The sequence below is a fragment of the Nannobrachium achirus genome, assembly GCF_963921795.1.
Source record: "Nannobrachium achirus genome assembly, chromosome: 19".
Taxonomy (NCBI): Eukaryota; Metazoa; Chordata; class Actinopteri; order Myctophiformes; family Myctophidae; genus Nannobrachium; species Nannobrachium achirus.
In genome coordinates, this window is record NC_137826.1 from 40,314,912 (window position 1) to 40,326,412 (window position 11,501).

At 45.5% G+C, this 11,501-nt stretch overlaps 1 protein-coding gene across 1 annotated transcript in view; it reads left to right on the plus strand.

The window, feature by feature from the left end:
- Positions 1-11,033, plus strand: part of mntb (MAX network transcriptional repressor b) — a gene marked incomplete at both ends in the record, with an annotated part of 36,599 nt that extends 25,566 nt beyond the window's left edge. The window contains 3 exons of the mRNA XM_080749463.1: positions 5,989-6,181; positions 8,724-9,016; positions 10,389-11,033. Of these exons, the coding sequence (XP_080605589.1) occupies positions 5,989-6,181; positions 8,724-9,016; positions 10,389-11,033 (1,131 nt within the window). The remainder of the gene's footprint in view (positions 1-5,988; positions 6,182-8,723; positions 9,017-10,388) is intronic.
- Positions 11,034-11,501: the final 468 nt, after the last annotated feature.

The window sequence follows — 11,501 nt, forward strand, 5'->3', positions numbered from 1 at the left end:
ATGCTCCGACGATTTATTCCATTGAAAATGGTTTAAAATAAAGTTTAGACCCCCCCCCCAATGTTCACCAAATGTTCATTGTAGGCGGCGCGACGTATTCCAGGGTGCCTATCCCGAACATGTCCGGGATATTTAATAAAATGAATTATTTTATCGGAGGCCTCAACGAAGCCCCGGTCTAGACGTCCATCCTTGGCCGGGACTTAGACTCGGCCATCCACGGGCCGTATTCGCGCTAACGGCCGAATCGCGCCGCCCACTCCAATAATAAATCACATCTTTAGACAGGATTTTCTCCGGATTGTGTCCCCAGACCCAACGAGAAAGTTTTTTGCGGCTGAAATAGCTTTAGATCGGGCTTCTCAATGGGTTAGCATTTTGGCTACGTGTCAGCTAGCTTCCTCCTCTGGACACCCATAGGATTGACCGGAGTGAAAACACGAGCCAGTTGGGAGAGGGTCGACGAAAGCTATAAAGAAGGTCAATGGAGAAATTTCTGGCACTCTAGCACCCCTTGTGGCCGGATGGCACTGTATGAGTTAACCACTTGAACCCCAGCATCCATATTCTAAGGGCAACATTTGGCAACAAAATAGAAAATCTACAAGTTCATAACGCGTTGTGTGAGCTTGTAGATCGGCTATTTTTGGGCAAAGAGAAAAAAGATTGTGCAAGTACAGGGTCCAGAGGGATTAAGTGGTTAATTGTTTAGTTGGATGGGAGCACGCATTACAAATACACCCATGCATGTCAATCCAAGCCCGTTATGACCAGACAGACACATCTGTTGGAAGAACTGAAGCTTTGTGCCGTTGTCTGAGTTGCTGCTCAGACAGCACAACGTGGTGGGTTGTCAGAAATGTCATGTGTCTCGTTGATGAGATGAATAATATAAGTTGGAATCTTCGCGGGGCAACCTTTAAGGCTCGTCTGGATTGCTGCTGAAGCGTACACGTGTGTGCATACACACACACACACACACACACACACACACACACACACACACACACACACACGTGACGCACAGAAAACCTGTATTACTGAGGGACGTATTTTGATATCCATGAGCTGCATTCCTTCCCTGACCCTTTATGCCGCACACACTAGCGCAGTGGTTCTCAACCTGTGGGGTCCCCAGATGATTAACTTAATTCTGCAACATTGTTTAAGTGTATAGGGGGTATCTGCACATTTCTAACGTGACTTTTTAATACCTCTAAAATGAAAAATTAAACATAGGTCAAATTGTCAAATATTAGAGGCATATATTGTGAAAATAGCCGAGATCTGCTATTTTCACAATAGAACCGTGTTATTAAAAATATAATGCCTCAACTCTTAGTGCTCATCAGGGTGGGGGGGGGGGGGGTCCCCAGGGGGGGGGGGGGGGGTCCCCAGTTAAAATAAGATTATTTTGGGAGTCGCGGCCTCAAAAGTTTGAGAACCACTGCACTAGCGGGCGACGAAAGCTACGGAACAACCAAGCGTTGCTGAGGCGAACTGCATAGAAAGGCTTCAAGCTGACTGGTTTATTGCAAGTATGGGTTTTTCTTCCATTCAACGGAATGGAGCAGGAATTGTGGAAAGAAGGGGAGTGGAAACGCTGAAAGAAAAACATGATTGATTGACGCTTCACTGCGTCATCAGAGCGTTGAAAAAAGTTGAAGCCTGGTCAAAAACTAAATGAATTTGTAGCTTGTCACGCAACGTCAGTTTCCATTGAAAATGACTTGACTAAATCTGATGGTTTGTTGCCGACTGCTGATGACAGATGGCGTTTGCATGAGGTGAGCCACACGTGCGTCTTTGGACACCGACATTTTAACTCGACCATACTCTGCCAATTCTCAAGCGATTGTTATTATTCAACGGTCTCGATAACCTTTTGAAGTGTCTATGTTAATTCGGCGTATCAATCGTGTTTTTTATTATCCCTCTATCAAATGTTATGAAGTGGAAAACCAAATGTCGGGAGGTGGGCAGGTCAGATTACGCACACACTCTGCGCCAGCCCTACGGTCCAGTAGCCGACAGAGCATGTTCTGTCGGCTTTCGGCGCTATCCTACAACTTACGACCCGACATTATACACACCGCACATTCGACAACAGATTCGACGCCGGTGCTGTGGAGAACTTCCTTTAGAAATGCTAGAACAGGGTGCCCGCTGGCCTAGTGGTCAAGGCGCATACCACATACTAGGCTATGATGCCTGCTGGCGTCGCCGGTTCGATTCCCGATCCGGACGACCTTTGCCACATGTCATTCCCCATCTCTCTCCCCATTTCCTGTCAGTCTACTATCCTATCAAATAAAGGCATAAAAAGCCCAAAAACAAATCTTAAAAAAAAAAAGAAATGCTAGAACACACACACACACACACACACACACACACACACACACACACACACACGTACACACGTCAGGGAGGTTGTGTAAGTTGACTGGGTGTGTGTTGGCAGTAGCAGGGAGTGTGTTCGCATGTTGAGACGTCACGGGAGCCTCCAAGGTAAACAGCTTTGCTCACTGGACTGAGCAGAACATGTGTCCCCAAAGACTCATTTCTCACTATCACTTCCTCTCTCTGTGTGTGTGTGTCTCTCTCTCTCCCTCTCTTTCTCTCTTAATTCTATCCCCTCCTCTTTCCTTCCCCCTGTTCTCTCCATCCTACGGTCGGTCTTCTATCCTCTCTTCCTTTTTGCCCCTTATCGCTCTCAGACAGGACAATAAAAGACACCCTGGGTCAGAAGGAGAGGATTCCATCTGACACTTGCATGCAGGGAATTGATTTCATAAATTGACGCGTCATATGTTAAAAACAGCTCATCTATAAGCTTACGTGACACGTAAGCTTGTGATGTGGTTAAGTGTGTCTGAGTGTTAGGTAAATATTTAACCAATGAAAAGTATTAAAAGAACTTAGTGACTGAATAATAACCCATTTGATCCATTTGAACACAAGTTCTATTTTGATTTCATAAATTGACGCGTCATATGTTAAAAACAGCTCATCTACAAGCTTACGTGACACGGTGTAAGCTTGTGATGTGGTCAAGTGTGTCTGAGTGTTGGGTAAATATTTAACCAATGAAAAGTATTAAAAGAACTTAGTGACTGAATAATAACCCATTTGATCCATTTGAACACAAGTTCTATTTTTTCCTGAATTCCTGAAAAGTCATGGTTGTGGACGTACAAGGATTACTCACGACAGCGACTGAGTAAATAAAGCTTTGCTCGTGCACTTTTCACACCAGAACTAAAACATCCTTCTTTTGGCGTATTCAGGCCTACAAAATGCTGACCTTTTCCTTGAATGTTATTATGGGAATATTTAGCTTCTTGGTAGTTCCAAGACACACCTGTACACCTGTACACCTGGCCCAGCATTTGTACATTTATTCAAATACTGTACTTAAAGGGGAGAACCAGACATTTTCAACTTTGAACATTAATATACAATTACTATACCTTTGAGTTGTTTGGCTTGCAAAATACACCATCACGGTGTGCTTTGCAACCTACTATGTTGTTCTTATTTCCAGATAACAACTCAAAGGTATATTAATGACATTCAATGTTGAAAATGGCTGGTTCTCCCCTTTAAACCCTAACTTTGAGGTACCTTTACTTTACTGGAGTATTTCCAACTTTTACTTCTACTCCACTACATCTCATAGACAAATAGTGTTCTTTTTACTCCACTACAATTATTTGAAAACTTAGCCGATCTTCAAGCTCACAATGCGTTGCAAAGCTGTTGTTTATACATGTTATGCATTTGAAAACTTGCGAAATGGGACATTCTGCATAATGAGTGCTTTATACATTTTGTTACAATACTATTTGGTTCGAGAACAATTTGATACCAGTACCTTTGTACTTTTTAGTCAAGTACATTTTGAATACGGGACTTATGGGGAGTATGTCTAGATTGCATTATTAATACTTTTACTAAAGAAAGAAATGCAAGTACTTTTTCCACCACTGCTTGGTGGGAGTGTGAACAACACACACGGTACTTTTAATTCCATTTTTCATCTGTGGCGCTCTGTGTCCCCACAGCCGCCGGTCACCCACTCTACTCGTACCTCCCCTCCCTCCGCAGTAATCTGTGCTAATGTCTTTAGGCAGGCAGGCAGACATACACGCTGCTTTTTTGTGTGCTGCTTGCGTCAGCTGAGCCACACACAAAGTGGGTCACTCACTCACGCACGCAAGCACGCACGGACACGTGCGCGCGCACACACACACACACACACACACACACACACACACACACCCTAACCCACACCACAGGAGCGCCAAAGGAAGTATGGCTGCAACCAACAAATTTCATTATTGATTATCACTTTGTTTAGGTAATAGAATTACAGTAAAACAAAATAAGGTATAAAGTGATAGTAAATGATCATTATTACGTACATTTTTCTGAACTTAAATGAAAATGTTTGACAGCCATAAAACATACTTTTCATTTCATAGAGTGGACAGGACACCTGACCTTTTTGGCCAATTGATTATTCGATGAACTGAACTTGTAGAGAGGCTGCAGCCCTTGCCACTTGACTTTTCTCTCTCTCCTCTTGGTCGCAGCTTTCCCTCTGAAATTCTTAATTCATACTTGGTTGCACGGCAGTATCGTGCACCAATAACAGCAGATCTTTTTCAGATTTCTTACTCTCTTCATTTCTCTCATTTTGCTTCGCTCTCTATCTCTTGGTTGTCAAGTAGTGCATCCACAACACTGTGTCTGGTCCATGAGAAAGCGGTGCTGTATGTGTTGACCTCTGCTGTTCCATATGACACCCATACATACACCCATCTGATATGACACCCATACATACATACATACACCCATCTGTGTCTGGCTAGGACACAGATGGGTCCACCCATGACATCACAGCAGTAGGGGAGGCATTTGGACTCAGCTGACCCCCACTTTATGAATAGTTAATAATTATCTATAATGTCAGCTTGATGTACCAGCTCAGTGGCCTTGTGGTTATAGTGTCCGCCCTGAGACTAGGAGGTCGGGGTTCGAACTCCGGTTGGGTCATGCTAAAGACTCTGAAAAATGGGACTCAGTGCCTCCTGCTTGGCACTCAGCATCAAGGGTTGGAAGTCCCTGTCAGTCTCAGGATATTCTTCAGAATATAACATGGGGAAGCTGACAGAACCTTCGCTAAAAAAAAACAGGACAACAATCCACTCATGCTAGACTCTTCACTCTCTGGGCCTCCAAACTGAGGAATGATTTCCCCATTGCAATTAGAACTGCAGACTCACTCCCTAGCTTCTGCCGCAGTCTGAAGACTCACCTCTTCAGACTCCACCTTGGCCACCATCACTTACCGTAGCCGTTAGAGTTTGCCTACCCTCAATGACCGTACATGTTATTTAGATACCATTTTTATACAGTCCAATGTCAGGTCATTTTCTGCCCTGAGACTACACACCTGTAATGGTCATTTAGGCTATCTCTTTGTGTGCTCAATTTGTATGTCATGTAATGCAGTGGTTCTCAACCTTTTCAGGCCGCGACCCCCAAAATAATCATATTTTAACTGGAGACCCCCCCCACCCTGACGAGCACTAAGAATTGAGGCATTACATTTTGTACATCATGGTTCTATTGTGAAAATAGCCAATCTACATGCTCACACGTTGTGAGCATGTAGATCATCTATTTTCACAATAAAAACGTGCTATACTAAATTCCTCAACTCTTAGTGCTCATCAGGGTGGGGGGTCCCCAGTTCAAATATGATTATTTCGGGGGTCACGGCCTGAAAAGGTTGAGAACCACTGGCATACACTACCTGTCTTTGGGCACTGCGCATAGGAGTTAGTGACTCGTTATTGAGCTTAATTATTGTTATATAGTCTTGGTAATTGGGTTAAATATTCTGGAAAGGTTTTGGAAATAAATTGGTAAAAATGTGTGGGAACCCTGGACCTCTGTACATTGTCGCTGTTTGTGTCCCAGACTCTGAAGCGCAAGGAGAAGGAGTACGAGCACGAGATGGAGCGACTGGCGCGGGAGAAGATCGCCACGCAGCAGCGTCTGGCCGAGCTGAAGAAGGAGCTGAGTCAGTGCATGGACATCACCGAGATAGACCGCGTCCTCAGACAGACTGTCCAACCAGAGGACGACCAGGTCTCCACCTCCACGGCATCAGGTACGCACACACACACACACACACACACACACACACACACACACACACACACACACACACACAGACTTGGTGTTGTCCGTGATAAATTTTAGATTTTATTGGGTAAAAGCCCACTTGATCTAGAAGACTTTCAGTATGAGTACAGACCGTGAAAGCGCAGCCTCAGGATCCCTCTGGCTTTTTGGTTTTAAGCGGTGTCAGAAATGTTACCACAGGGATAACTGGCTTGTGGCGGCCAAGCGTTCATAGTGACGTTGCTTTTTGATCCTTCGATGTCGGCTCTTCCTATCATTGTGAAGCAGAATTCACCAAACGTTGGATTGTTCACCCACTAATAGATAACGTGAGCTGGTTTTAGAACATCGTGAGACAGGTTAGTTTTACCCTGCTGATGATGTGTTGTTGCAATGGTAATCCCGCTCAGTACGAGAGGAACCGCAGGGGTCTTATTTTGATCATAAGACCCCATTACTGAAGTTTAAGTCTCTAGGTTTTCTCCAGAATATTGTACGACACTGATTTACTATGACACTGTGGCACATTATGAGTCCACTGGTAACCCTGAGAACCAAATGGACCTTTTTGTACACTCTCTGAGTTACAGACCTGTTATTGTCATTCAGGGCTAGCTCTATGTGTTTCTGGTAATATTATTGTCCACTCATTTTGTATGTCCGTGGCAAAAATGGAATTTTGACAAAAATGGCAACACAAGCCAACATGAGACACACACACACACGTTTGTATTTACTGTACTTGTGTGGAATTCCAAATTTTAGGATGCTAATTGTATGAAGGCCATTTTTACAATCTTTTGCCATACTAAAGCGTAGCACTGCAGCCGTAAATAGCCAAGCTAACGAGTCGTGAGCTGACTTGTAGATCTGCTATGTTTGGTGCACGACACCGGCACACAACAAAATATAAGTCAATCACCCAACGTAACCTCTAAACTGAAGCCCTGGTAAATTGTTCTCAAATTCTACTATACCCATTTCTGCCCACGGGTGTAAAAAAAAAAAAAGGTCAGATGGCGATAATCCAATGCAGAGATACAGGCAGCTGACTGCAGGCTGGTTGAGTGATACGTTGTCATGGGAATGAATGGTATGCGATTTTCTAAAACAGACCCTGCGTACTGAATCAGCTGATTTAATTTGCATTCACGTGATGGCTCCACGTGGTCCAGAGAGAGTGACGAAAACAAATGGCAACTCATAGGTTAGTGACGAGCGCCATCTAGCGGCCAATCTTTGTCACGATCATCATGTCATGTCTTTGGCGCTCTGGGCTTTGGAAAAGATCTCGTCATATCACCTCTTTGGCGGTCAATGAGGTACTTGTGAGGACACAAGTATAGTAATACATGTACACACACACACACACACACACACACACATACACACACACACACACACACCATGCTGCTACAGAGTGAGACTGAAACCTCTTCCCTGTGAGACTAAAGCCTCATTCATACTCCAAGGTGAGGTGAGTGGTCGGTCAGTAAAAACAGAGAGATGTGTCAGGGTGAGAGGTGAGTTGCTAGTCACTGCGCTGAGTGACGTAATGTTTTAGTTTTCTGACTTTAGAAAACTACACCGTGGCGAGTTTCCACTCTTCCTAAAACTGGAGTATGAAGGCACTGTACGCACTTTTAAACTGTACACTGTTACACTGTATGGTATTGCATGTTGTCTTTTGTTGGGACTTGTTTTTGTGTGGCCTGTATGGCATGTGGGTCTACACTCTTGTCGGTCACTGTGACCATGTCTTTGTGTATTAAGGCTGAGAGTGCTCTTGGCACAAGCATTTCATTGTATCTGTACTTTGTATGGATATTAGTGCGAAGCCTTAAGGGGAGAAAATGTTCATTTCATGCAAATCAGTCTAAAAGCGCCAAATTTTGCACACATGTAGTCCAGGGCTTGCTCTAATGATTTAGCTAGGGCGCCCGAGTTTGCAACCTTCGGCGTCACCACAGCGGCCAAATCAAGTTGGGCTCCCATCGACTTTCTATACAGGAGGAAAATACACAGAAAAAAAGTCTGCTTTAAGCAGGATGTGAGGGGTCTAACTAGGGGTTTGTCATGATTCTTAATCCATTGCAAGCATTTGTTTTGCACAAAAAACTTTCCTCAGGCTAAAAATGGCCTAACAAAACAATGGTTTAGTGAGTCATCACTTTTCACAGTTTTGTGGGCATTTTGTGGGACCATTTTTAGCCCAAGGAAGTTTTTTTGTGCAAAAGCAGTTTTTATTTCTGTGTATTTTCCTCCTGTATAGAAAGTCGATGGGAGCCCAAATTGATTTGGCCGCTGTGGTGACCCCGAATGTTGCAAACTCAGGCGCCCAAGCTAAATCATTAGAGCAAGCCCTGGGCTACATCTGTGCAAAATATGGCGCTTTTAGACTGATTTGCACGAAATAAGCATTTTCTCCCCTTAAGGCCCCGCACTATATACAGTATGTGACAATAAACTTGAACCTGAACCCGAACCTGAATGAATGAGCCTTAACGCTCCCTTTCCTCTCCCAACAGAAGGCGAAGACAACTTTGACCAGGACATCGAGGAGGACGAGTCCCCGGTCCCCCGTCCCCCTCCGTCCCTCCCCAAACCCATCGCCCCCCTCCTGCAGGCCCCCCACCTGTCCATCCAGCACGCCACGGCCCTCCCGCTCTCCGGGGTCCTGACCACCACGGCGCCCTCCCCGGCGACAACAGGGCCCTCCCCCCACCACGCCCCCCAGCCCATAGCCCCCGCCCCTCCGCCCCCTCCCCCAGCAGCGGTCTCCACCACCTTAACGCTGGCCCCTGCCCCGGCCACCATGCAGGTAAGTGTCGTTTAGATTAACGTTTTCATATGTAGACCAGTGTTTCTCAACCTTTCACATTTCAAGGTCTCCCCTTAACACTCAAATACCTGGAACGCGCCCGAGTCGTGTTAGATTTTAACCACTTTAACCGTTATTTTATGCTTTAAACTTTAGGAAAATAGCAGATATACAAGCTCGCAGCGCGGCACTTGGTGCCGCGCTGTGAGCTTGTATATCTGCTATTTTTCAATAGTTAAAGCAGTCAATAATCCTAGGCCTAAATGGGTTAACTCTGACAGTGTACAAATGGTTCCATTTGTACCCTGTCAGTGTTACAGACTTATATGGGTCAATTTAGACCCCCCTAAAGGAACCCACAGAGAACCACTGATCTATCACTGAGCCGATGCCGGGCCATTTCCGTCTTGGCATTCTATGGTTCGTCGAAGCCATGGTGTGTATAGCCTCGATTGTACAGATTATTGATGTTTTGATTTTATTGAGTTTATTGAATAGGTTCTTAGTTTACCTACGTTTTTAGTAGGGATGTCCCAATCACGTTTTTTTTTTTTTTTTTGCTCCCGATCTGATCTGATCGGAATCATTTGATTTTGAGTTTCTGCCGATACCGTTTTTTTTTTCTCCGATCCGATCTTTCGGCAACGCATTAAGGAAAAAGAAAAGAAAAAACACTTTCAAGTTGTCCCTTAATGTTGTTTTTTTATTTTATTTAAATGACAGCATCCATTCTATCCAACATGGAAATAGCTTTTCTTTTCTTTTTTTTCACTTGCAGCATTGGATCGAAACAAAATAAAAATAAAGCTCTTTAGCTTATCCTTTTTTATACATTTATAAAAAAAAAATCCCGATCCTTTTCTCCAGATTCTGATCTTTTGAAAATCAAATGATCAGGATCGGATCCCCGTTCTCCCGATCCGATTGGGACATCCCTAGTTTTTACTTTACTACTTCTATGCATTGGATGTATTATTTACCTTGTGCTGTCCTTGCTTATTGTAAGTCGCTTTGGATTAAAGGGCCACTTCACCTCTGGGACAACCCGGTCTTATTTTATTGTTGTTTGGGACACGATCAACTCTATCCTGAGTTATTTTTTGTGTTCCTGTGTTTTGAGATATTTTAGTATTTCAGCATGTACTAGTGATGCGTTTTGCATCATAGGATGCAAAACGCATCACTGATGATGCAAAAGGCATCACTAGTCAATAATAGTCATGCTGAAATACTAAAATATCTAAAAACACACAAAAAATAATAATGATTGTGTTGATAGTGTCCCAAACAACAATAAAATAAGATCGGGTTGTCCCAGAAGTGAAGTGGCCCTTTAAAATCGTCTGCTAAATGCCTAAATTGTAAACTGCAGGTGCAGCCCACGGTGATCGCCCACCACGCCGCCGTCTCCCACGCCTCCGTCATCCAGGCCGTCAACCACGTGGCCGCCCTGCCGCCCCCGCCGGCGGCCAACACTCACAAGCACCTGACGCACATCGCCCCCTCGCCGGGCCCCTCCGCGTCCTCCTCCGTGGTGGTCCCCAGTCAGCCCTCCATCGTGGCCGCCCCGCTCACGGTGACGGCGCCCAACGCCCACCACCACCATCACCACCAGATGACGCACCACGCGCAGCCCATCGGCCACATCACGGTGCACCCGGTGGCGCACCTGGGCGGCCCGCTGCCCCAGCACCTGTCAACGGTGTCGACACTGTACCCGCAGGGCGCCGTGGCCGTGTCCCAGGGCGGCTCCACCACCGTGGTGGGCCACATCACCCACACCTTCACCCACCTGCCCGCCCACGTCCACGCCGCCAGCCACGCCGCCACCCAGATTAGCACGGGGGCGACGGCGGTGATGAGCGGCCAGGGGGGAGGAGGGGGACAGTCCCTGGGGAAGCCCACGGCCGTGCTGGCCCCTCACCCTCACCAGCTGGTGGGCCAGGCCACGGTCCTCAACCCCGTCACCATGGTCACGGTCCCCCAGTTCCCCGTCAGCACGCTCAAACTGGCCTGAGAGACACACGGACATACGGATGTACAGTATGGATGAATGGTGGGCAGAAGGATGGACGGATGGATGTGAAATCACCCTGAACGAGCCTCAGTCCTGTCTTAAGAACATCACAACATTCCCCCAGAGATGAATGATCTCTGGCGCCTGCTCTCCCAGCTAGCAGACCATGGAGCTGCCTTATCATAGCAGTGGTTCTCAAACCCTAGTTCGGTATGCATTAGGGCATTAACAACTTATGAATTTTCGAGTCAGTAAAAAGTTGAGTTGAAGTCGACTTTATCGTTTGATGACGTCATCACATCACACACAGCCCTCCAATTATTTGGGGGGGTCCCCAGATGATTAACTTAATGTGCAACATTGTTTTCTCACTCAACTGTAAACAAACCAACATAAAGTTTAAGTATATAGAGGGTATTTGCACATTTCTAAAGTGTCAATTTAAGGACTTTTTAATACCTCTAAAAT